This window comes from Vanellus vanellus (assembly GCF_965231255.1).
Source record: "Vanellus vanellus genome assembly, chromosome: 23".
Lineage (NCBI taxonomy): Eukaryota > Metazoa > Chordata > Aves > Charadriiformes > Charadriidae > Vanellus > Vanellus vanellus.
In genome coordinates, this window is record NC_138928.1 from 249,962 (window position 1) to 276,008 (window position 26,047).

A 26,047-nucleotide genomic window follows, 5' to 3' on the forward strand; every position below is an offset into this window, starting at 1 on the left:
GCCTTCCAGCTCAGGATTTACCATAACTGTCCATACCATTCATCCTGTTGGGCCAGGGCACAATCCAGCCTAGGCTTGTTGGGTTCTGCATCCCCAGGCATCTTCCATACCCTGCAAGCGGGACTGGGGAGGCAAGACTGAGCAAGGGGTTGTTTGAGTGACCGGTGCCAGCCAAACGTTTCCTCTGTACCTCCAGAAAAAGAAGCCAGAGCACTTTTTGGACTTGCTGCGGTTCCCTGGAGCTCTGAGGTTGGAGTCAAAGTCCCTGTCAGTGAGATGGGCCCAGCTGCAGGGGCCTTACAGCCCCAGGGTCCAGGGCTCAACTGAGCAGTTTGCGCCAAATGAAGGTGAAATCCTGCAGAGAGAGGGGACTAATCCATTTATGGGGTAAACTTCTTTAGGAACCGGTCATAGTTGGGTTCTCCATCTCACCCTGAATAATGTGATTCAGCAAAAAGGGCTGCATGCCCAGCTTCCTCAGGGGAAGCAGCCCAACTTCCCAGTTCAGGCAAGGGAGGCTGGGGGAGCTGGAGAAAGAGCTGACCTGGGACAAAGGCTGTTTTCTTTCAGAGGCAGTGTGCCCATGGCTGGGCAGCCTGTTCCCACCCCCATCCCAGCTCCGTGGCATGCAAAGCACTTGCTTGCCTTCCCAATGCACCGGCTAAAGAAGCAACAGCTGCAGGGGCCCTTTTGCTGCCTCAGGAGCTGTGACAGCACCCGGCAGCCAGGCCAGGATCTAAATTTAAACTCATGCTTTGTGTGTTTGTACATGCAAGTGCAGGCTCCAGCTCTCACTCCCCACTGCCTCCCCCAGTGCGCGGAGGACGCAGACTCCACAGGAAGGGAGATCCAGAGGAGATCCATCAGGCTGGGACCCAGGGAAGGGGGGCTCAGCCGTGGGGCAGGAGGGGGAGAAACAGCTAGGGGAGAAACACCATGGAACCTGCTTCTCCTGAGGATGATGTAAAGAAGAGGCAACAGAAGGAGAAGTCCAAGAAGCCGGTGCCACCAGCAGCCCCCCGGCCAGCCAGGGCTCTCTTCTGCTTAACCCTGCAAAACCCACTGCGGAAGGCATGCATCAGCATTGTGGAGTGGAAGTATCCTTCTGGCTGCATGGGCATGGGAGCACCTGTGTGTGAGCTTATGAGCAGGGGTGCTGGGGTGCAGGAGAGCTGTCAGCCTGTGCTGTATGCCTGTAAAAGGTCTGTAAAAGGCAACAAGGCGCTCAGGGAGCCCCGGCAGGATGCATCAGTAAAGGCAACAGCTGTGCAAACTGGGGGCAAGAATAGGCTTGTGGGGGAAGCTGGGGCTGAAAAGTGGGTCAGGCCGTGGGGACCTTCAGTAGGGTGGTGTCAGGGACAGCCTGGGTGGCAAGGGACTTGTGGGAGTAAATGCATTTTGTGCTGGCAGGAACTGTCCTGGGGAAGAACGGGACTGCCTGTCGGGAGGGGAGAGGGTTTGATGAATGAGGAGGGGGCACAGTGCCCATCCCAGGGTGGGAATGGGGCCAGGCAGAGGAGGAGGGCCAGGCTGGGGGAGACGGAGCTGAGGATGGAGGTGGGGACAGAAGGCTGCCCCAGGGAAGAGGTTTGGGGGTGGGTGGTGAGACCGTGGCAAGCTGCTCAGGATGGCTGTTTGTGTGTGTCACCACATGCCTGATCCTGCAGCTGCTCCCTGCCCCGGTGGTGGGGGCTGGCCAGCATCCCCCAAATCCTTGCCGACACCGTTGCCTTTTCAGCCCCCCACTTTCCCATTCCTCCTTGGCACTGCTGTCACAGGGGAAGGCTTTTGTGAGTGATACTCTTTAGGGGGACAATACCTCTCTGTTCCTCTGGCTTAATTTAGGGATGGGGTTTGGGTGGTTGCTCTTTGATTGGCCATCAACAGTGGGGCGTTAGAGCTCAGAAATACCAAAATGTCATGTTTCTGCCCCCCATCCAGGAAGTATTTTAGGCCATTAGATATTGCCTTGTTCACCTGTATTTTATGGTAGGGAAGGGTATGGGAGGTGAAACTTTTCCCTTGGGCTTCAGCAAAACATTTGGGCTTACGCAAAAATGATGGAATCTGGGGATGTTTCCAGAAAATCCAGTTCTTCTTCCCCAACTTTTCTCATTTCAGTTGCTGAACCTGTCTGCATATTCCTGGCCTTGGCAGGATCATCCCAGCCCTGGCCAGGCATTGGTCCTCTTAGAAGTGGCCTGATTGCCTTAGGCTGGCTGTGTTGCTGTAGACGTAGTGCTATGGTGACACCAAAACCATGCCAGCACACTGCCAGAGATGCCATCCAAGACAGGATGGCATCTCAAAGCCTACAATGCCTATTTGCAGGCAGTCAGGATATGCTCTCCCCCATGGTGGGGGTCCTGTGCTGGCCATGGATTTTGAGCCCTTGTTCCTTCACTGCAAAGGGGCTCTCTGTACTTTGAGGAGAGGGAGCAGAGCTGAAATTGGGGAATTCTCTGTTTCTACTTGTGTAGCTTGAGGACTGGGTTGTTCTACAATGACATGGAAGGAAACTGTGTCTGTGTCTTAAATAGGCATTGAGTATGGAATAAACTTCTGCATACACCCTAGCAGCAGGGGAAGAGCTGGAAATAGGACTTACATCTTCCAACATGCTCAAACACATTCCTCCTCCTGGGCCAACGCATGCCAGAGAGAGTGTGCAACACAAAGGGGGTCTTTCCCACATTGGTGCCCTGGAAGGGGAGTGTGGAGGGGAGAGGTGCGTGTCCCACCAGGAAGGTTGCAGGTGCAGGTGGTTCTGACCTGTGCAGGACAAATGATCCAGGGCATCAGGTTTCTCCAGCGCTTCTCTTGTGCCTAGCTGTATTTATACCCACATGCACCTGGCTCTCCTCATTCAGGGATCAGGGTTTGCAAGGCATGACAGGGTTGTTCCAGTTCCTGCGGGTTGTTATGGTCTTCAGGGCCAGGCAGACTGCCAAGGGGAGATTAGCTGTGCTCATTTTCTGTGGGGATACCTGGCATCTGGATTCAGTATGGCAGTACGCAGTCCTGTTCTTTGGGCCCATCTCTGCTGTATAGCTTCTGCTGTCAGAGCACAAAGCTGAGCCCCAGCAAATGGGACAGGGTCTTTTCCAGGCAGTTGGAGGGTGGGGAGTATCACTGCACTCAACCTAGGGTGGGTGAAAGTCAGGCTGGCTTGAGGCAGAGGGATTTTTATGCTGAAATTTGCTCACATTTCAAACCTCACATTTGTTAGCACAAGGAAATCTGGGGACTCTGCAAATCGCTGGGTATTGTGTGCTCAGCAGCTGGCCCAGCATGCTGATGGTTGTTGGGACATGTCTAGCTTTGTGGTGTCACAGGTCGTTTTGCAGCCGGTAGGACTTCAAGGCAGATGAGCAAGGAGACAAGGAACCTTGAATGATGACAGAACTGCAAGTTACTAAGGGCCTAATTCCTACTGCAAGGCAGATGTTGGGGCCCTTGGATGCTGTGTGGCAGGAGGCTGCTGGAGAGAAAGAAGCGAGATTGCAGGACAAGGAGATGAAGAGGATGTTGAGGCTCTGGCTCAGTGGCAAGAGTCAGGGGCACCATGCCCAATGACACCACGTGCCTCTTTTTTGGTTCAAGCTGTCCCATTGCATTCCCACCTATTAACAGTGACAGACTGGCCAGCAGCAAGCTGATTCCAGCTCCAGTTACAAGATAGGTCACCCTTCAAGGAGGGCTGCTCTTCTCACCCTGTCAGAGCAGGCAGGGAAGCCCCTAACCTGGAACACAGAGGAGAACAGCTTTTCCAGCTGACTTTAGTTTTTAAAGTGCCAGAAAGCTGATGGATAGAAGTGTCCAGAAAAGGCAGAGTATGTGTGATGAGCGTCAGACACAACTGACAGCACTCAGCCAGCTCAGCAGGCCAATATGGAGAGAATGCTCCCCAGGTGTCCCTTGCCCCATGGTGCTGGATTGGACAGTGGTATGGCCACTGCAGCCCAAGGCAGGCCTCAGCATAATTACCTGGAAAGCTGAGCTAATTAGCTGATTAATCGTGGTGTAGGGAAGTGTCAGTATGGCTGCAGAGCCTCTCTGCTGGGGCACAGACTTTCAAGGGCTGTGCTGAGCTCTGTAGTGACATCAGTCTGCATGGCTGAGCTGTAGGTGTTCCCACAGAGTGTGTTGCTGGAAGCTGTTCTCCTTTGGAAGGTCTGTCCCAAGTGAGATGGGGATGCTGGGAAATCCTGTCTTGTACTGGAGCCTCTGAACCCACTGGATAAGATTTGCCAGTTAGCTTGTGATGGCAGGTTGGTAGTTACAAGTGGGGGTGGCAATGAGAGGTCTCAAAAGAGTTTATGGGGGTAGGCACTGGCTGTGGTCTTAAGTGTGGGTGTTGGCTCATCACTATTTGTTGATTTACACTGTAGGTGAGTCTGGCCCAGTGGGCAGCTGGACCAACATTTTCATTTCCTCCATCTGCTTTTAGTTTCAGTGGCTTGCAGGGATACAGGCAAGGCAAGTGGATCAGGGACAACTGAGATGTACTCATCAAGAAACATTATTGGCCAGGAAGCTTTGAGATTAGCATTGTGACCAAAAATGTTTCTTGTAGGTTTCTGTGTCATGGTGTACCCAGTTGTCTTCTGGCAGCATGAGGCCACTAGATGAGTGGAAAAGACCCCTTTGCTTTTAGGTATGTGCATAGTTGCATGGTGCAGTGTCTTGGCACAAGCACTTCAGAGCTGCAGCACGGCCCCCTCCAAAGTGTGTCAAAACTGTCTGGAGCAGCGGCAGGAGTTGCTCTCCCATGCTATCTCCCTGCTGTGGGCAGGGAGTGATCAGTTCCCTCGGTGCTGTGGCCTTCCTGGGCCTCCACACAGCCTGCTGCGCAGCTGCAAAGTCATTTCGCTCTGCAGTGGAATGACCCTGCAAAGCAAAGGAGAGGAAGCTTTGAGCAAGGCAGTGGGGTGCCATGGGTAGAGGAGCTCCCTGGGACACATGGGGTTGACTGGGGCACAGCACAGCAAAAGGTGATGGCTGTCTTCTGCTGACCAGATATCGACTGCATTCCCAAGGTACCACAAGGTGGCAGGTTTGGACCACGCTGGGAGGAATAGAGAGCGGGGTGAGAGCCTGGCTGTGGACAAGGGCCTGGAGCTGGAGTTTAAATTCAAGAACATGATAGCTGAAGCTTGACCATGCTGTTTCAGGGCCCTGGCAGAGCAGTGACAGCAGCAGGAGCCTGGGAGTGACCAAGTGCCAAGTCCTAGGGCCTTCAGGGGAAAACAGCAAGTCACCCCATTTATTCAGAGATGTCATAGGGCCCAAACAGCACAATTCCACCTTCTAGGGAGTGGGATGGGCTCAGGCTGAGCAGTCCCATTACTCCCAGCCCATGGCAGTCCTGGGGACAGTCACAGGAGCACTGCCTGCACTGGGGTACAGAGGCTGTAGGACACCTGGGGTTGTTAGCCGCTGGATGTTCTGCTGGAGGAGACCCTGGCTGAGCTGTCTTGCCTCTAGATGCCTTCTAGTCAGGGAGACATGGCCCACCCAAGAGCTGCCACTCAGCAGTGTCTCCTGCACAGACGCAGGGTAGAGAGGGAGCCATGGCTAGCGTGTTCCGAAGGGTAATGCTTTGGTTAAGAGCCTATGTTATGCAAGAGGGTCCTGATCCTTCAGGATGATTTACTGAAGGATGATGATGAGGAAACTAACACCTCTTCCATCCCCTCGTTATTCCTCCACTGCAGCCTTTTAATTTGTGCCCTCTCCCCTTATGTCTGGTGTCAAAGCTGCCCCTCTCCAGCAGCTATGTGCTCAGCGTCCAGGCCTTGAATTTCATCCTGGCCCCTTTCCTCCTTGCTCGGGGACCCAAGAAATGGGCAGCAACTGGGGCTGTGTGGTGAAGTCTGACTGGCTGCTCTCTGTCTGGTTCTTTGCCCCAGTGGGAGGTTGTTTCCCCATAGCCGGTGGGGTTTCCCCACACATACCCAGACAGGACAGTGGAGGGGCAGGGCTGTATCTGCTTTTTCCTTCCTGTCTCCTTTTCTTAATGCTTCCTCTCAGACCCTTCGAGATCATCATCCTCCTGACCATCTTTGCCAACTGTGTTGCACTGGCCATCTACCTGCCGATGCCTGAGGATGACACCAATGTTGCCAACTCCAGCCTGGTAAGACACATCCCTTCCCACTGCCCTGCTGGACAGCCAGGTGCTCAGCTTCGAGGGCTCTGCGGAGCTGGTCCGCTCAGTGTGGCATGGGTGCAAGGTGGTAATACCTGTAGTGGGAGCATCTGCTGCTGCCCAGTGGGGCGCAGTCAGGTGTCGTCGGTCCAGCGAGAGATGCTGCAAAGTCACACGGAGGCAGAGTGGTGGAGAAACCACTGCAAAATGGGTTTTCAGAGGGGCTGAAACCAGCCCTAGGTTGAGATCAAAGGCAGCATGTTGGTGTGTGAAGTACACAGGAAGGAAGAATTGATGCTAAAAAAAGAACAAATTCCCTCAATTTTTTATTGTGACACTTCCAAAAGGAAACATCCTGTTCCAGAAAGGCTCAAATGTTTTGTTTCAGCATTTTTGGAATAAAATTTTTGACCTTTCATTTCAAAACTGTATTTTAATTTTGGAGCTTTTTATTTAAGAGGGAAAAAAAACCTCTGTTAAGCAGAGAGGTTGCTGCTTTCCAATCAGTTATTCCTTTTTTTTTTCCCCCTAGTTACTCTGTTTTGCCAAGAATAAGATGTTTTGATGTGATCAAAATCAATAGTTTGCACTATTTTTAGTTTGCCACCCCGTTCCTCTCTTCATATCCCCACTGTGGTTCAATCCACATTGATTTCCAATGAGAAGCTGAGTTTGGTGACTGAATCAAAGCATCTAAATCTGCGCTTTTTTAGTGAAATGTTCTCTTCTGCTAATTTCGGGAGTCCTTAGTGTTGTGTGGGGTGTATTGTGTGCAGGTACTGCTGGCAACTTGTGACTTTAAAAAGCACCTCTCTGGTTTTTGCCTGTTCCTTAGAGACTCTACAGGGAAAAATATTAAAGCAGTCAAAGAATCTGAGATGCAAAATACAAAGTAAGGTTTTACTTGTACAGTTTTTAGTTTCTCAAAGTGTTTTCATCTCTTTCCCTCTCAACAGGCAGTGAAGCTACTGTTTACTTCCATTTCCTTGGAAAAAGAAGAAAAGGGTCACTATTGGCAATGTGTTATGTCTTTTAAAAATTAAACCAAGACAGGTCCACAGAGGAGGGCAATTAAAAATACCCACGGAGAGCTAATTCCTGGGGTGCTCATTCAGCCTCTGGTGCGCTGTCTGACCAGCTTCTCTGGGGCAGAGTTAAGCTCAAGACGTGGTTTTTGGTTTCTTCCCTGGCTGAGAGGGCATAACAGGATAAGGAAGGTGCAGTTACCTCAGCTGAGAGGTTAAAAAGGCAAAGCGAAACTCGGTGCAGGTTGAGCATGGAAAGCAAGAGGTGGGGACAGCAGGGATGGGGCCTTCCCACTGGGAGAGGGTTTGGAATTTGGCTGAGACCAGGATGCTTGTGAGGGCAGAGCTGGAGAAAGCCCAGCAGCATGTGGCAGTGTGGCACGATGGGGGGAACAACCTGGCAGCAACCCGCCTCGCAGTGCTCCTGGGCTGCCCAAGAAGGACCAACAGCCTTTCCCATTAATGGGAGGCAGGCCTATACTGAGTAATGTCATGCATAAATGAAATTTCATCTGTCTATATTTATTGTATATTAGATCACTTATGCTTTATCCTATTGAGGGACTTTTTAGCCTGTTGCCATGCCAAGAGCCCTCTGTATGAGGAACCTGGCAGCCCCAGGCTTCTGTTCTTTAATCCCCACTCTGCATGTCCCTTTGTCCTCATGTTGTGGTGGCATTGTAGGAGCAATCCTAGCTCAGAGGTGAGCCAGAACCCTATCACCTCGGGTATCGGGCTGTGTTTTGCACGGGGCCCGCAGGTCGTGGAACAAAGTCTTGTCGGAGGCATTTCTTCCTGGAGCAGAGAGATGCTGCGATGCATTTAATCTCTCCCTGTCACTCATTCAGTTGGCTCTCATCATTGCCCAGTCCTCTGTGGAGAGGACTGAGTTTATCGAAAGACCTTTAAGTTGTTGAGGAGGCAAAACGTGTGAGGGGAAACTGAGTCAGAGCAGTGAGGATATTGCCCCATGTCATTTGTGGAGGCAGGATCGAGGGTCACTCTCATCAGAGCTCACTGCTAATGGTGCGCAGGAGCATGGCCAGTCCGAACTTCCTTCAGAGGAGCCTCCTGCATCCCAGGCACTTAATGCAGTGAAGACACTCTGCTCTAGAGCTGAGGGTCTCCAGCAAGGGAGGATCTCCTGGAAGACCTCTGCTGCCCCTTTCTTCCTGCAAGTTTGGAAAATCTGGAGAGCAGCCACACTTGTGACTGTCTTTCCAGGACCACCCGGGGAAGATTTGCGCACTGAGTTTACCCTAGATTTAGAATTTGTTAAGCAGAACTCATTATGGGGGGTGAAAAAGGTATATTTAATCTTCTATGAATCCATTTCACTTTATACTAGAGGAAATACAGTTGTTTAATTTCAACATATTTCATTATTATTCTTTTATAGATTAGATTTCTTCTGATCCAGAAGTCTTTTTTGTCTAATTTTGTCTCATTCTAATGAAATCAAAATATTTTCTTTGATCCTGATGGAACGATTTTGACTTTTCAACTTGATCAAAAATTCACAGCATTTATTTTCACTTTGACTTGAGTTTCCAGAATTGTCAGTGAGCTCCGAATCACACTGTTTGTGTTTCACTAGAAGCCTTGCTCCGGGAGCAAGCAAGTTCAGAAACGTGTTTAGCAAGGCAGGTCATTCAAGGGAATTCACCCAAGAATATACATATGTCTGCATGTGAGCTGGCTGCCTGAACTCCATTTATGGTCAACGGGGAAATAAAGGCATATTTAGAGTAGGGTTTGTCTCCTAGGGTGGTTGGTCTCCTCCTGCAGTTTTGGTGGGCAGTGTTTGACATGCTGCAACACACTAAACTACCTGTTCTATCCCACTAATGGGACCCAAGTGTGACTGTGCAGAAGGAGACCACCCTTTCAAAGCATGCAAAAACAGCTGGGCTGAGGCCCATGTGCTTTGTAAGCATGTAGAACATGGGCCTGGTGAGCGGGGGACAGAGCTGGAGCTCAAGCTGTTCAGCAGACACTCAATAACACAGGTAATGGCCTACATGCAGGCACTCTGTTAGTATCACAGATAACAGCTTTATGTTTAGGTAGAACAGATGTTTAATGTAAAGGAGTATGTTTCTGAAAATCCCACCAGTTTGGGTTGTATTGGGTTGCATCTCAGCCACAGAGGTCAGGGCACCCCTGTGTTTTAAAGCCTGAACACAACCCCAGGCACAATTCAGTTACAGGAATATAGGTGGGTGATGCTGTTGCAGGTGTCTCAGACCTGCATCTGCTGCTCTGGAGAGGTGTGACCTGCTTGTGGGTCATGTGTAACATCTGCCACCCCAGGGCTGTCTTGTATAGCGCAGGGCATCTCCAGTAGCACTGAAAACAGCTACATCTGGGCGGCTGACTCATGTCTGGCAGTCCTTGAGCAGAGATTGCTGGTCCAGTGCTAGTTTTGAAGAGCGAGTACTTGCTGTCATAGAATCATAGAATTATTTACATTGGGAAAGACCATTAAGATCATTGAGTCCAACCATTAGATCATCACATCCAACCATTAGAGGTCGGGTGTCTGTCCCTTGAGGGTCACTCACTGCAGGAAAGTCCTGATTACCTGTGGCTTTCCTAGAGCCTAGGGGTCATCCTTGATCTCCTGGAGTCCTCTAACAACTGTGAGACTAGACCACATGTCTGCACATCTCCATGCACAGACTCAGTGTGCAGGACTTCAGAAACTACTGTTGCTCTTTTACCCAGAGTCTTGAGGGATGCACATAAAGATGCAGCTGAATGAGCTTCCCCTGCCTCAGTCCTCCGCTTCGCTCTGGGCTGGGGCCACTGTCAAAGGCTGGCAGCCTGCCCAGCCTGTGGCTTGGCAAGCCTCGCAGCCCCTGTGGCTCAGCCTGGGGTTTTGGGTAGGCAGCTGAGCCGGGCCCCTCTGATCCCTGTGTTGCCGTCCCTTCCTTGCCCTACTTACAGGTGCGCAGCCACCCCGGGAGCCTTTTCGTATACAGCCCTACCATCACGAGTTTGCCCTCTTTCAAGTTCCTTCCCCCATGGACAGAGCTGGCAAGAGGATTTCACCTCCCCTTTGCTAAGATCCCAGCTGTGACTTTTGCTGCCCGTTGCTGGTACGCAGCTCTGGCCCTCCAGTTTGTCCAGCAGAGCTGATCGCTTGTCCTGCATGCCAGTAAAAATACAGCAGCTTCCAAAGCTGCTACCATTAAGTAGGATACCCCATGGTCTCCAGGTCCACAGCAAGGCTTCATTCTCCTGTCCATGGTTTTACTGGCTGAGGTGGTAGGACCCAGCAAAGCCTTTTCAAACCAAGCAGACCTAGAGTGTCTAGTCCAGTGACAGCCCTCAGGAATGCCATAAAGGTGTCCCACGAACACCTGTGGGGCAGCTGGTGTGATAGGGAAGGGACATGGAGCAATGTCTGTGGACTTGCTATGGACAGCGAGTGAGTGAAACGCAGTAGGAAACAACTCATTGTAGGGCCTGGCCCCTCCATGCTTGTGTAACTGCTGAAGAGGTTTTATTGCTTTCTTGATTGCCATCTCTGCAGCCCTGGGTTTTCTCCAGCCCAGGTCTGTCACTTTTTTATGGGAGAGGAGGACCTATGGCTGGGTGATATGGCAGGAAAATCACAGCATCACAGAGCAGCTGAGGGTGGAGGGACCTCTGGAGATCATCCAGTCCAACTGCCTGCTCTACAAAATTTGTGCAAACGATTCAAAAGCTCTCCCAAATTCTTTCCTGCACATCTGCCCATCCCAAGTGCTCCCCCTGCCACTGTGAAAAGCAGAAATGTTTCTCTCAATGTCTCTTCCCGGACATGGTTCACAGCAGACCCAAGGGGCCTGCCTGCCTTCCACTGTGCCCTTCCTGTGACAGGTACCAGGGTTTCCCACCATGTGCCTTCCTCTTCTCCAGCCCTCATTTTTATCTGGATTTCCAAAGGAAGGGGAGGAGCCTATGAGAATGCCGTAACTGTGTTCTCATACATTCATTAGCTGTCCTGTTGCCTTCTCCCTCTCACATCTGCAGGGCTTGTCTCATCTACATTCAGGGGAAAGGGAGAAAGACAGAGCTACTTTGTTTTGCAAAACACAGTTGCTGCAGACCTCTGGAGAATGCCCTTATGAGTGTTTTCTGTTTAAAAAGCCATTATGAAAGACTTCAGGAGCTCAGCTACCTGCCCTGAGTGTCCTGGCAGTCCACACATGCATCCTGGTCAACCCATTGGTGCACATATTAAAAACGCTTTTATTGGGGAGGGTGGTCAAACACTGGTACAAGTTGCCCAGAGGGGTTTTGGACTCTTTGGAGACATTCAAAACCTGTGTGGACAAATTTCTGAGCAACCTGCTGTGAGCTGGCCCTGCTTTAAGCAGTGAGGGCTTGGACCAGGCTACCTCCAGAGATCCCTGCCAGCCTCAAACCTCCTGTGACCTATGACAACTGCCAAGGGCCACCCTCAGGCTAGCAGTGAAGGGCAGTGTGAGACAGCAGAGGTGATGGGGGCTGGAGCTGCAAGGGGAAAGGGGAGCAGGGCCTCACTGGGACTGAGAGGCTCTAGGGGAGGTGCAGGGGCAGATGGTGCAGGACAGGAGCAGGAACAGAGGGGACGGAAGAGGGCAGGAGGCTGAGGACAGTTTGGATGGGTCAGGGAGGAGTGTGAGTGCTGTGAGTCCTGCTGCATGCAGATGTCTTCTGCTGGGAAGCAGGGGTAGCTATTTGGCCATGTTATGGTCACACTGTATCCTCACCCTCTATTCCCCACTTTGGCCTGGGAGGAGATACCAGGGACGTGGAGCTGGGGCTTATCCTGGAGAGCCCTGTGTAGGGGCTGGGAGCTGACATGGCTGAGCAGGCTGGAGCTGTCTCACACTGCAGTGCACCAGCGTGGTTCACGCCATTATTCCTGCTGCTCTGTGGCTCATTCAGCACCCACAGGCCAGGTGACTCTGTCCCCTAACATGGTTGAAGCATGTGTGTGTGTAGCAGCCCAGTGTGTTATGAAGACCTGCATCTTTTTATAGGGGCTTTTTGACGGCCAAGCTCTTCATATACCCAATCCCAGCTCTGCCAGGCAGCCCTGCCATCCTTCCCTAAGTAGCTTCCCACCGTGGGGAGCTCCCAGCTCTGGATTCTGGGGGTGATAAGGGGACAGTGGGGGTGGTGGCACAGAGTGCATCCTCAGCTGCTAGAAACTGGCCCAGGGCTTCAGTGAAGTCAGCGGAGTTGTGCCTGTGCACGGTGTGTGCCTGGCTTGCAGGGTCTGCTGTGTCTCCTCATGGCACAGGCACAGGGTGGCCACATGAATCGTGGGTGGTATGGTCTCTGTGCTGACGTGCAACATGGGCAGCACCAAGAGCTGGGGGGAAGTACGTGGCTGATTTTTTCTGAAATCTGCCCAGGCACATGAAGTGGGGTCTGCAGCAGGTGCAGGACATGTGGTGCTTGACCTGGTATAAAGTCTGCTGGGACAAAACAACCCTGAGCTTCTTTCTGCTGGTATCTGGAGACAGCAGTAAGTTTGCCCTGGCTTGGGACATTGCTTTGTGGCCACCTGAGTTTCATTGCCAATATGTGTCCTGCAGCTACACCTACTGCTTGTAGAATCCAGAGTTTGCCTTGACCTGTCCCACCTTGGCCTACTGACAAAGATGCTTGTGAGATGTTTTCATAGACAGAGGCCTGACTTCTCTTGCTCTGCTCTTACTTTGCTAACATCAGCACTTGCCCACAGTTTACAGCCAGATAAGACAGGGGAATTGGACCCACAGTTGTAGGACAGGTGACGATGGATCCCTCCAGCCAGCACTGATGGATTGCTGCAGAGAATCTTCATACTGGCCATGCCAAGACTTTTGCTTGTACTAGAGGGGTTACAGCAGCAGATCAGGATGACCCAGCTCAGTGTGTGTTGCTGGGTCTGCAAAGCACAACAGTGAGCCGGTACTGTAATGAAATTTGCAACTACTGCCTTTCCCAGGATGGAGGGAATGTAGCCAGGTCGCAGAGGGCTGCCTGATGGGTCTCCCTTGGCCCAGATTTGTGCTTTGCTGCTCACTGGCTGTACATGGGGGGCAAGTACCATTGGAGCTGGCCAAAGCACCATTCATCTGGTTTGGGCTTCTCAAAGGGACCTCCAAGGTCACCTTTTCATTCTGGGCAAGGGGTTTTTAGAGGGAGACCCCTGCTAGTCAGAGAGCCTGGAGCCTGATTCTCTACTGCTGGATGAAGCAGGGAGAGGAATTAGCTTTTGCAGTGCTGGGGCTCCAGGCTGGATCCTGACACTCACCAGCCTGGGCCTGGCAGCCACAAGGCTCCTGTAGCTTGCATCAGGCTCCCCCATTGCTCCTCCACTGGCAGCAGGGGAGATACCCCACCACATCGCTGGCTGCTGGTGCAGCTGTGCAGTCCCTCCGTACCTGAAATGATCCTCACGATAGTTGTATTTACATGTCATGGTTTGCAAGGACAGGCTTTTGGGGACAGTCTAGGGGAAATCTGTCACTGATAAGGGGACAAGGTGAGTGGCGTTGAGTTGCCTTAGCTACAAGCTTGAAGACAGAGCCCTGATAACACCAATAATTGCAATGCTTAGGTCTCTGCTCTTACCATTGCTGCCCTCAGATCCAACAAGGAACTGGCATTTGTACGGGTGACAATCAAACAGGGACACTTGGCATGGCCACTGCTTTTGAACGTGGTAATTGAGCAAGCAATGCTTCTGTCTGAGCCCTGACCCTGGTTTCTTAAATAGACAGCATTTTCCATTTGGCAAGCCAGAGGGGCCCTGGGAGGAAGGTGTGCTCGCAGCACTGCAGCCTTCCCCTGTTTGTGTCTCCTGCTCTCAGTTTTGTCTCAGAGAGATGTTTCTGCCATTCTGGGTGCAATTCCCTGCAGAACCCAAGCAGGGATGCTCCTTGCCCTTCATGGGGTGCAAATGGAGGAGAGGAGCCATGGAAAACCAGAAATATAAATAGCCCTGTCCATATGGCTGCTTCAGAGGGATTTTAATGCCAGTCTGGAAAGGGCCATCAGCAGCAAGGGCGGTGATCACAGTGACAGGCAGAACCAGGTGGGCACAGGCAGCTCTTGGCCACGCTCCGGGGGAAGACGAGCTATTCTGGGCCCCACGGCTGCAGAGCTGTGCTGAGCCCCTGCACTGGGGTGCCAGGTCCTGCCTGGGAGTGGGTGCAACGCCTCTGCCCAGCAGAGCCCCCAGGCCAGTTTCTAGCAGCTCACTCTGCCAGGCAGATATCTGGCATTAGGCAGGAGGTCTTGAGCCCAAAGCCTCACTTCCCTGGAAGCCCAGGGCACAAGGGGAGCCCCAATGCAGCTGGCTTGTCCCATGGTGACTGTGTGGTGTCTCCAGGACAGATCCAGGAAGCCCTCAGCTGGAGAGGATGAGGAGAAGGAATCAGTTCTACCTGCGGGAGGAAGGCTATGGGAGAATGAGAGGGTGAGACAGCAGGGAGGAGAACCAGAGATGTGCAGTGCCCTGGGCCAGGCAGCTTTGGGTGCTGGGTTGGGAAGTGGTGGCTTTGCCAGCAAGGTTTGTAAGAACAGATATCTGTAGCCCAGGGACATGGTCCTGGCAGTGTGCCATTGAAGGGATGCAGGGGATCATGCTGCAGGCCAGAGAGTGGCATGTGGTGGCTCAGCATGTCACCCCTTCCATCCCAGGGTAGCCACAGTGCTGCCTGGTGTGCATGGGAGATCACAGATGGGTTGGCAGCAGGGGCTGATCCAGAAACATGTGGGGAAGAGCTGTGCATGGTGGTGATGCCAAGGGAGGTGACAGTCTGCGCTAATGGAGCATCCTCTTTTGCTTGCCTTTCCAATCCCCAGGAGAAGATTGAATACGCCTTCCTGATCTTCTTTGCCATTGAGGCAATGCTCAAGATAATTGCCTACGGGTTTCTTTTCCATACGGATGCCTATCTCCGAAACGGCTGGAATGTGCTCGACTTCTCCATCGTGTCCCTAGGGTAATGCAAGGAGGGGAAGCTACTGGTGCTCAGCTTGTGCCAGGCCTGGTCCATAGCCCATCATCTACACTGATTTTTCTAGTGACTGCAGTGGGTTTGGGGGCAAGTCCTAGACTTAGTTCATGGCCGTCTCCCATGGGCCCCTTATTCATGCCCTGACATCCCCTGGGAACCTCTCTAACTCCTGTTTCTTCCCGTCTGACTCCTTAACGGCTCTTAGGTCTCCTTGCCCTGGAGAATGGAAGTTGCATGGGATCCTCCAGGGTTTGGCACACAGGGATAGGGTCCATGGGGCACCAAGGGGTGGGAGGGCCCCCGGCTGCTCAGCAGTGCAGGTGGCACCCCATGGAGGATTGCCCAGCCACAACTGCACCCAGGAGTTGGACTTAGCCAAGAGCTCTTCCCTGGGTCAGGCTGAGTGTGGCTGGCAGAGTCCCGTCCCTCGCTTTCCTGCCTGCAGAACACTGACAGATTTCTTGGTCTCTGTCCTCATGCCCTTCTCTTTCTCCCTGTCCTTCCTTCTGCTGTTCCCCTTTCTTCCCTGCTCTGTGCCCTGGCTCTTTCAGGCTTATCACCATGACGCTGGAGCAGGTCAATGCGAAGCAGGGAGGGACTTCAGGGGGAAAAGGCGGCTTCGACGTGAAGGCTCTGCGAGCGTTTCGTGTGCTGAGGCCCTTGCGCCTGGTGTCCGGAGTGCCGAGTGGGTGCTGGGTGCCATGCTAGCGTGAAGGGATGGTGGGTGGATTGAACCCCTCCCTGTGCCTGGCGAGGGTGGGGGCCATGGGGCAGGTTTCTTGTTGCTGCTAGGTCATGCCCAGCCACAAGGCGGGTGTGGAGGAGCCACAGGTTCTTGCTCATCCCTACAGCTTGCTGTTGTCAACACTGGGGATCTGCAGGTTGCCACACATGTAGTTCCCTCCGTGGCTCAGTGTCAGCACCTTTGTATGGCCAATGTGAAAGGGGCCGGGACCTCACTCTAGTTTCTCAGGGCAGGGCTCTCCTTCTCTCATAACTCATGAATACAGCCAGGATGAGAGCAACAGAACAAATGAAGGGGCATGAAGCAACCTCCAGCACTGCCTAGGTGCCTGGCACTGCTGGGGTCTTCCACATGCTCACAGGGTGGGTAGAGAAAGGATTTCTTGCTTCAGAGATTTCAGTCCCAAACCGCCTGTCTGTTTCTTCCTTTGGCATGGGGCATTTCAGAGGCTGCTTGTCAGAGGGGATGGCAGGAATGCAACGTGCACCCAAAGCTGTTTAGGAAGTGGCTGACCTCCTCTCCCTTCTCCTTGGTGCAGGCCTTCAGGTCGTCCTGAACTCCATTATCAAGGCCATGGTGCCCCTGCTCCACATCGCCCTGCTGGTCCTCTTCATGATCATCATCTATGCCATTGTTGGGCAAGAGCTCTTCAAGGGCAAGATGCACAAGACCTGCTACTACCTTGGGACAGGTGGGGCTGTGGCAGGGGGGTGATATGGCAGAGATGTTTCTCTGTGGCTGCTGTGGGGACTACAGAGCTTCTGTGGGTAGCAGAAAGTCTGGTCTTGCCAGTGTCAGGCCTGGGAGTGTGGCAGGACCAAAGGATGTTTGCTACAGCACACAGCTTGGTGATGGTAGGAGGAGGTGGCGAAAGGGGAAAGGCTTCTGCAGGAGGCTGGGAGGTGCTGGGACCTGCTCCACTTAGCCTGACGTAGTGCTCACACCACGGCTTTCCCCCTCAGATGTGATTGCCACGGTGGCATTAGAGAAGCCAGCCCCATGCACCAGCTCTGGCCACGGGCGACACTGTACCATCAATGGCACTGAGTGCCGAAGCGGCTGGCCGGGACCTAACGACGGCATCACTCACTTCGATAACTTTGGCTTTGCCATGCTGACTGTCTATCAGTGCATCACCATGGAGGGCTGGACCGAAGTCCTCTACTGGGTAGGCTCCAGCAGCTTGGGCCTTGTGCCCAGCTCAGCAGAGGTGACTGCTGGTCCTGCCTCACATCAGGGAATTCCCTCCAGGACACAGGACCCCATAGCAGGCCTAGGTCTCTCCACCAGTGAAAGACTTCTTGCCCCCACCAAGCTTCATACTGTGATGCACACCCCATAGTGCACCAGGCATGTCTTCTGCATCTCTGCAGGCACTGCCCAAGCCGTCCTTGCTCTCCAAGTAGACAGAAGGGTGCTCCAGCTCCCACCTTTGTGAAGGTGTACAGGCTGGGCACAGCACTGGCTGGCTGATGGATGCTTCTCCAGCAAAACCCCATGCTTTGCAGTCCTTGGGAGACTGTCTTGCTGAGGCTTAGGCATGGGGTGGATGTTTAAATCCCCTCCCAAAATGCTTGGGTCTGGCTTTACCTCTGCTAAAACCAAATGCAGATTCATAAGGAGCCGGGGCTCAGAATCAGTTTTATCTATCTGCTACTATCCCAAGCACTCATTTTAGAGGGGGCAAAGTTCCCAGAGGCTGTTGGGAGGGCCCTAAGAGGAGACAGCAGACAGTGTGTTCCAGATACTTCATCTGCTTCCCTCCTTGCCAGGTAAATGATGCCATTGGGAATGAGTGGCCTTGGATCTACTTCGTCAGCCTTATCTTGCTTGGCTCTTTCTTTGTTCTCAACCTGGTGCTGGGGGTGCTCAGTGGGTAAGTGCCACCCTGGCCTTTCTTTTTGCCAGCAGATCAGTGAGTCCGATCAGAGGGTGGACATTGGCTGATTTTAACTGTACAGGAAGAAATACTGGAAGTCTCTGTTTCTTTTCCTCTCCCATTCCCCTCCCTTTTTTTTTTTTTTTTTGCATGCTTAAAAACCCTGAGCCTTAAGTTACTTTTTGTAGTAGTGTCCATGACTGTCTGAGGTTTTAGCTCAACACCTAGCACAGAAATCTTTTCCCTGTATCACAAGCAGCTGTCAGCAAACACAGCCATGGAACACACTATTAGGTGTTTGTAGTGTGGTCTGCCAGCACTCACAGTAAAAGAAGTTAAGCAGGGAGCTCAAAGCAGCAGTCCTTACCCCATGGCTGTGAGTAGAGACACTCCTTCTGACTTCCAGAGCGCTGCCATCCTGTTGGGAGCACACACGATTTCCTTACGGCCAACCTAAGGAAAACACCTTTGATATGAATGCAAGGGATCCAAGAGAATTGTTATTTAATTAAGTCTCATCCAAATACAACAATGCACTATCATCAGTCTGGTTACAATGTTCCTAACCAAATGACTCAATTAGTGCTAATTTCCATAGTAGTGCAGTTAAAGCCGCTATGCACAAAATATCTCTGGCACAACGCTCAACCTACTACGCGTCACTGTGGTGAGGTGCCAGCATCCCCATTTTGTCGCTGGGAAGCATATGTTGTCCTGGGGAGTGAGGGGGGCCTTTCTCCTCAGTTCTGTGTAGGCTCAGGGTCTTTTCTGTATGTTTCAATCTGGTGTGTGCAAGTGGATCACGCTCATTTTCTCTATTAGCTCACAGGGTGGAGAGCTTGGGGCAGCTTTCTGCCCCCCAGATGGGTGAGACCATGCTTGCTCTAATCCTCAGCAGGGCTGGAGAACTCCCACAGCCTCCTATGTCTAGCGGTAGTTGGCCTGTCCAACCACAGCATCCGGCAGCAAGGAGTTCCTAAAGAGCAGCCAGCGATGGGGAAGAAACCCTGCCTGCCATCAGGTGATGGTCCCCCATGATCTTGCATCATGGAACGGGGCCAAGAAAGAGCAATCTAGTGGTAGCACTAGGTGGTAGGGTGTTTCAGGCTTTTCTCTTTCTGCAAGGACTGACCTGGCACAGGGCTCTGGTACCTGACCTCCACGCTGTCTCCCTACTGAGTCTCACTCTGATGCTTGCCTTGTCCCAGTGAGTTCACCAAAGAGCGTGAGAAGGCCAAGTCGCGGGGCACATTTCAGAAGCTGCGGGAGAAGCAGCAGCTGGAGGAGGACCTGAAGGGCTACATGGACTGGATCACCCACGCTGAAGTCATGGACAGTGACCGGACCAGGGGAGAAGGTACCAGCTCTGCTTGGTCAAAGACCATTAGTGTGAGAGTTGAGTTACTAACACTGACCATCCCAGAGGGGCAGGGTAGAGACCTTGGGAGAAGTCACAAAGACTCATTTTGCTTGAAAACATATGAAACAAAACGCTTTGACTTCTGCAGAGCAGTTTCCTTCCTCTCTCTCTTTTTTTTTTTCCTGAATCATTTTATTGAATCTGACCCCAACTAGCAATAACTTGGCTCTCGTGCTAAATCTCCACCTCGACCACTGTATTTAATATTTGCAAACTACTAGCAAGGCCTAGGTCTCCTTTAGCAAAATGTACTTGGAATGGCTATGAGAAGCCATGAGGAGCATGTGCACTTTTGTGTGCAGGGCCAGAGCGTGGGCTTACTAGCTTGCACATTAACAGATGCATGAATTTCTTGCCATTTCTTGACAATTTTAAGGGATTAGAAAGGGCTTAGGGAAGGAGGTAAATATACAGGCACCTAGCCAAAGTCTTAGCAAGGCCTGGGGAGCTCTGCCACTGAGCTGCTGCTTTGCCACCCTGCCTAGTGAAGTAACTTTTGATGCCTCAAGCTGAGTGATGCGTGTGTGCAAAAAGCCTTGGGAAACAGTGGGAAAGACAAAATGCCTCTTCCACACCTGTGGCCAGTGCTTTTACAAACCTCCTGTTGTTCAGCATTTGCTCAGATCACAACTGACCCCAGTTTTCTCCATGCTGGGAGTGTCTGGCACTGAGGAGCCTACGTCCACACTGCTGTCTCTTCAGGCTGCTGCTCTGGGTTCCTACTGCTCTTGCTGCAGGGCAGGTGTTCCTGGTGCCTCCTACTTGGTTCGCACCTGACACTCAAAACCTTCTGGCCAAACTCTTGCTGCTGTCTACCTGGGACTGAATGTTTTGATTTCACTTCTGATGGGGAAGCTCTTCCTGATGTGTTCCTGGGAGAAGTTCCCTCCCATGTGTTCTTCCCAAGGGCTCCAAGGAAAGCCTGGGATGTCATTTCCTCCTTAGGTATGATGCCATCGGATGAAGGAGGGTCAGAGACAGAGAGCTTGTATGAAATTGAGGGCATGAACAAGTGGATTCTCTACTTGTAAGTATGCACTGGTTGAACCATCTGCTGCTCTGCATGTGCACTTGCCCAGTCTCTCGCTTGCTGGCCAGGCTGGGCCAGGCTTCCTTGCCAGCCATGGGTTTATGGGGAAGACCCAGGGACTGTGTGCTCAGGAGGAGATGCAAACATTGTGGGCAGCAAATGGAATTTTGCTCTGGTACTGGCAAAAAGCCACATCAAGGTGAACAACCTCTTTGCTTTGGGACCAGGCTCCGAGCATCCTCTCCTGGCCCATGCAGCATGTCTTGTGATTTAGGAGCTGGGCCTGTAGCAGTCAACCAGAGGTGACTGTAGGCCAAAAAGGAGCCAGGAGGTGGTTGTGTGAATGAACTGCAGTGCCTGGGTGAATGCATCAAGTGCCAGAGGGAGGGTTATGTTCCTCAGCCCTTTTCAGGGAAGGCCCCTGGAGAAGGGAGCAGGGGTGGCTTTGCTCTGAGGTCTGCAGGCACAGCCCTGGGCTGGGCAGGACCTGCTGGCCCACTCTGCTGACCCTTTGGCTATCTCTCCAGCCGTCAGTGGAGGCGTTGGAACCGAATGTTTCGTAGGAGGTGCCGGGATGTGGTGAAGTCCAGGTTCTTCTACTGGCTTGTCATCCTGCTGGTGGCACTGAACACCCTCTCCATCGCCTCTGAGCACCACTTCCAGCCAGAATGGCTGACACAGGTGCAAGGTGAGCAAAAAGGGAGGGCCCAGGACACCCTGCTGCCCTGGATACACGTATGAACTCTTACTGTGCCATGCATAGCCACACTGGCATGGCACAGGGGCTGTTAGACACATGCACACTTGCTCATGCACACAAACACAGTCAGCACACCAGTGTGTGTACATCATCCCCACTGCACTCACACACCTGCACATTGGACATGCATAGTGTATACAGTTATACACGCACAGCGTATATATTCTTAGGAACAAGGCTTTGCATGATGAACACACATAGAGTGTATACATTTATACAGCTGTACACACATAGTGCACACAAACGCACATTGCATGCACTCATACAGTACAGCCACACACACTTATCCATGCAGTCACACTACCTGCACCCCTCCACACACAAACACACAGACACACAGGGTATAGCTATGCATTGCGTGTACACAGCTCAGCTACATGTACACCAACACACAGATCGCAGTGTGCATGCACTGCATAGACAGTTCGGCCACACTCTCACACGTACAAGTGCACAGTTGCGCATTACCCTTCTCCTCATCTTCCTGTCCTGTGTGCTCCCTGAAAAACAGCCTTTGCTGCAGGTACAGCTCAGCACTCAGTGGTGGGCAGAGGAGGGAGGTGGTCAGCACTGCCCTCCTGCCCTTCCTGCTGTGCCATGCTGAGATTAAGAGGTCCCTGCTCTGATGGGCTGGATCTCCCACCCCAGACAATGCCAACCGGGTGCTGCTAGCACTCTTTGTGGCTGAGATGCTGCTGAAGATGTACGCGCTGGGCCTGCGCCAGTACTTCATGTCACTCTTCAACCGCTTTGACTGCTTCGTGGTGTGTGCGGGGATCCTGGAGACCATCCTAGTGGAGCTTGGCACCTTGTCACCCCTGGGCATCTCTGTGCTGCGTTGCATCCGGCTCCTCCGCATCTTCAAGATCACCAGGTTGGGGAGGGAGCTCTGTGGGCTCATGGTCCCCAGGCATCACTGGCCTTGTCCCTGGGGAGGGCTGCAGCATGAGCAGAGCTGGTAGCTTCTGGATAGAGGAACAAGGCCAAGCTGGGGATTTCTGTCCCCAGAAGATGGTCTGGTAGTGGCGAGTAGGACACAGCAGGGCTTGCTGGAAGTCTACTGGGGTCCCTCCCTCGCTCTGGGTTCTGGGGTGTTATAAATGGGGGTGCTGTGGGCCAGAACTCCTGGCTTCTCTTTCTGGTACCCACCCGCTGTGTGTTCCTCCCCCTTCCCCATCCTGCCTGCTGGTGCCCTGTGCAGGCAGCAGGGTGTCTTGCCTGGGACACCACACCTAGAGCTTCGTTTCCACCTCCTGGGGACTGCCTGGAGTGGTCCCAGTGCCCAGCCTGTGAGTGGTACTGGTTCAGAACCCCCCTTGTTGGGCTGCTGGCACATGCCCCAGGGCCCGGTGGTCTGTTCCCTGTGCCTGCCTGGTCCTGCCCACAACCTTCCCCACTCCTCCACCTCCCGCACACTCCTGTCTCTCCTCTCCTCTCCCCAGGTACTGGACATCCCTGAGCAACCTCGTGGCCTCCCTGCTCAACTCGGTCCGCTCCATTGCCTCCCTGCTCCTCCTCCTCTTCCTCTTCATCATCGTCTTTGCACTGCTGGGCATGCAGCTTTTTGGGGGCAAGTTTGACTTTGAGGACATGGAAGTGCGACGCAGCACATTCGACAACTTCCCCCAGGCGCTCATCAGTGTCTTCCAGGTATGGGGCTGTGGGAAGGGCAGCAGGGGACTGGAGAACAGGGTGCGAGGAGTCTCACCTGTGCCGTGGGTCTCCTGGCAAGAGCTGGGGCTCAGTGAGATGTGGGTTTGTGGGAGGTGATGTGGCTTTGAGGCAGAAGCAGGGAATGCGACTGGGGTCACGAGCAGTAGTGCATGTTCAGGGTTGAGCAGGGAGGTGGGGTCTGGCCATGGGGCTGTAGGGGCTGTGAGGGTTTGGGGCTGGAGCCAGGAGGGCAGGATGGAGCTGTGGGGTTCTGCCATGCTCTACTCTCTGGTCTTGAGTCTCTACTTCTGCTGTGCTCCCAGATCCTGACTGGAGAGGACTGGAATTCAATCATGTACGATGGGATCATGGCCTACGGGGGCCCGTCCTTTCCTGGCATGCTGGTCTGCATCTACTTCATCATCCTCTTTGTTTGTGGGAACTGTATCCTCTGCCTGCGAAGCCAGGCCCAGGCTTCCTGTACCCAGTCCCATAGCATCAGCTATGCAGGACTGATTCCTTAAGGTTTTCAGTGCTTTCCTTAAGCTTTTCCATTCTGAACAGCAGGGGAACAAACCACAGGCTTCAGGGCTTGCAGTGGTGGGGGCTGGGGGCTGGAGTCTGGAGGAAAGCATGCTACGGGGCAGGTCAGGATGACCGGGAGGCGTAGATTCAGCCATCAGTCAATGCAGTAACAAGACTAAGCTGGATGGACTGAGCTAAGGCAGAGAAAGGGCAGTCAACCCAGAGCTCAGTACTCACAAGGATAGGTGCGGAGTTAGGAATCACCAGCCAGGGTTATCTCAAGGGCTCAACTCCAGGAAGGTTTCTCGGGGCATCCTGGACACCAGAGGCAGCTCTTGCCACATCCTCCAAACAAGAACCAAGTTCATATCCTTAGCACTGTCCTTCCAGATATCCTCCTCAATGTCTTCCTGGCCATCGCAGTTGATAACCTGGCCGAGGCTGAGAGCCTGACCTTAGCCCAGAAGGCCAAAGCAGAGGAACGCAAGCGGCGGAAGATGTCCAGGTGAGTGCTGCAGTCCTGAGTGCGGCAGTGGGAGCTCCCAAACCAGGTGTTTTGGTGTGAGGGGTCAGAATGGCATCACCCATGCCTCTGCCCAGAGTTCAGTTCCTTCTCTCCCCTCCCCGCTCAGAGGTTACCCAGAGAAGTCTGAAGATGAGAAGCAGATGCTGGCAAAGAAGCTTGAGCAGAAAGCGAAGGGAGAAGGGATTCCCACAACAGCCAAGGTCAGTGCTGGTGGGGCTGGGCCCTGGGGAGCTCCTGATGAGGGACCAGGCTCCTCCTCCCACCAGTCAGGACTGACAAAGGCTTGGAGCCAGCCTGGGTCTGGACTCTTCTGGGCCAGAATCACTCCTTGCCTTAGCAGCCTCTGGTGATGGGGCCTCTCTGGGCACACGCAGGACATGTTGCCTGGTGAAACAGGTCCATTGCTGGGTATCCTCAGATTAATTTCCTTGGCCACAGCCAGTTGTCAGTGGTTGAGACAGGCTTTGCTGAATGGCCGGGAAGCATTTTGTCTCCAGCCCATACAGTACACACTAGTATGGAGCAGAGGAGGTCAGCAGCATCCTTATGTCCACACCTCCTTTATGTCCACACCAGCACCCCCTGTATGCAAACCTCTCTGTTCAGCTGTGCTGACTGTGTGCCGAGCTGCTTCTTATAAACATCTGGCCAGCAGCTGCTTTGCTATCCAATTCCCAGAGATACCCCATGGGAACTCACCCAGGAGTCATCCCGTGTCTTTTTCCACCCATGGGTATGGCCCCAGACTCTTGCCCAGCACGCAGTCCCCTGTCCTATCCTCTTGGTATTGTTCTTTGCTCAGATTGCAGCATCCCTGAAGTGTTTCCCCTCACCCTGCTCCATCCTGGGCCAGGGCTCCATGTACTTGGTGCTGTACGAAGCAAATGCAGAGACACTGCTTGCCCCAGATGGTTTCCAAGATGATAGGGTCTGGCCAACATGCAACATTTGGCAGCAATACTGGCATATGCAGCTGCATGTCCTTCTCTCTCTCTCTCTCCCTTGTTTCAGTTAAAAGTGGATGAATTTGAATCCAACGTCAATGAGATCAAAGACCCCTACCCTTCTGCAGACTTCCCAGGTAAGACTTGTGCTGGCAGGGCAGCAGGAAAGATGGGGAGGCGCTGCAGAGGGATGGTGCCAGAACCCAGGCTGTGTGAGGAGCAAAGGATCCTCCACCAGCTTCAGGGTACTGAGGTCCTTCTGGCACAGATGCCCAATCAGGATCAGAGGATTGTCCATAAGGTCACATTCTGTCTCTCTCTCTGGGTGATTTTTTCCTTCTCCCTCCTTGTGACTATCATGCAGGTGACGATGAGGAAGATGAGCCTGAAATCCCCCTGAGTCCTCGGCCACGTCCCCTCGCAGAGCTACAGCTGAAAGAGAAGGCTGTGCCGATGCCTGAAGCCAGCTCCTTCTTCATCTTCAGCCCAACCAACAAGTAGGCACTGACCCTTCTCCCTGCCTTGTGGAGCCAGGCCTGGCCTGGGTACCTCTGGCACTGACCCTTCCCAATGGGGTCCTACTTCTGCATAACAGCCAGCTCTGAAGGGAGCCAACTTGCTGGGAAAAGTCTTCTCTGTGGAAGGACTGGCACAGACATCCCTTCATGCCTGGGGCCTTCCTGTCCTCAAGGTTCAGCCATAAACCTCTTCCAGGCTCCCATGGCATTATCTGATGTCCCTCTGGCCTCTCACAGCATCTCATGCCATTTCTGTCCCTGGCAGATTTCGGATGCTGTGCCACAGAATTGTCAACGCCACCTGGTTCACCAACTTCATCCTGCTCTTCATTCTGCTCAGCAGCATCTCACTGGCAGCCGAGGATCCCATCCGGGCCGAGTCCTTCCGCAACCAGGTGCCCATATGGCTGTGGAGGGTTGGGATGAGGTAGGGAGACCTCATGGAGAGCCCCAGCTCCCCAGTAAGCAGAGACTTGCTTGCCAAATGCTGTGCCTGGGCAGGCAGTTGTCATTTTGTCCTTGCCTCTGGGAAGAGAGTCTGGTTGTGTTTTCCATTCAGGGGACAGCTGGGACAAGATTTTACTGCTCCGTGTCTCAGTTTACTTCTGGATGAAGAGATCCACCTGACAGGATGTGCTTGATTCAAGCCTGTGGTGGCTTACTGGGGATAGGGACAGCCCGTGAGGCGGCAAACCGGACCACAGATACATGCAGCACTCTGAAATCCTGCTGGCATGGAGCAGGGGTAGCTGCAGGTCTAGCCACATGAGGCACAAATAGGTCTGCAGCCGTCTGGTGTCTGGCAGGGACTGGGGGGCTCTCACCTGAGACAGCTTCCCAGGGCGCTCAGTGCTTTTGGAGATCAGATGCTTTCAGGTGA

General features: G+C 53.0%; 1 protein-coding gene across 10 annotated transcripts in view; it reads left to right on the plus strand.

Annotated features, from left to right (window-relative positions):
• Positions 1 to 818: 818 nt before the first annotated feature.
• CACNA1S (calcium voltage-gated channel subunit alpha1 S) overlaps positions 819 to 26,047 on the plus strand; it is a 48,290-nt gene continuing 23,061 nt past the window's right edge. For 8 of the 10 annotated variants that reach the window (XR_014269980.1, XR_014269981.1, XR_014269982.1 and 5 more), the window contains exons 1-19: positions 819 to 1,097; positions 6,034 to 6,139; positions 14,537 to 14,623; positions 15,013 to 15,152; positions 15,719 to 15,852; positions 16,451 to 16,603; positions 16,875 to 17,080; positions 17,685 to 17,788; positions 19,000 to 19,148; positions 20,157 to 20,238; positions 20,769 to 20,929; positions 21,650 to 21,875; positions 22,444 to 22,651; positions 22,978 to 23,098; positions 23,570 to 23,684; positions 23,812 to 23,905; positions 24,717 to 24,786; positions 25,014 to 25,146; positions 25,433 to 25,562. Coding sequence is in view for 5 of the 10 variants with exons in the window: in XM_082494402.1 (XP_082350528.1) it covers positions 937 to 1,097; positions 6,034 to 6,139; positions 14,537 to 14,623; positions 15,013 to 15,152; positions 15,719 to 15,852; positions 16,451 to 16,603; positions 16,875 to 17,080; positions 17,685 to 17,788; positions 19,000 to 19,148; positions 20,157 to 20,238; positions 20,769 to 20,929; positions 21,650 to 21,875; positions 22,444 to 22,651; positions 22,978 to 23,098; positions 23,570 to 23,684; positions 23,812 to 23,905; positions 24,717 to 24,786; positions 25,014 to 25,146; positions 25,433 to 25,562 (2,580 nt within the window). In the remaining 5 variants the exon portion in view is untranslated. Of the gene's footprint in view, positions 1,098 to 6,033; positions 6,140 to 7,333; positions 7,368 to 14,536; positions 14,624 to 15,012; positions 15,153 to 15,718; positions 15,853 to 16,450; positions 16,604 to 16,874; positions 17,081 to 17,684; positions 17,789 to 18,999; positions 19,149 to 20,156; positions 20,239 to 20,768; positions 20,930 to 21,649; positions 21,876 to 22,443; positions 22,652 to 22,977; positions 23,099 to 23,569; positions 23,685 to 23,811; positions 23,906 to 24,716; positions 24,787 to 25,013; positions 25,147 to 25,432; positions 25,563 to 26,047 lie in introns of those variants that run through there. The other 2 variants (XM_082494403.1, XM_082494406.1) reach the window with 2 other exon arrangements.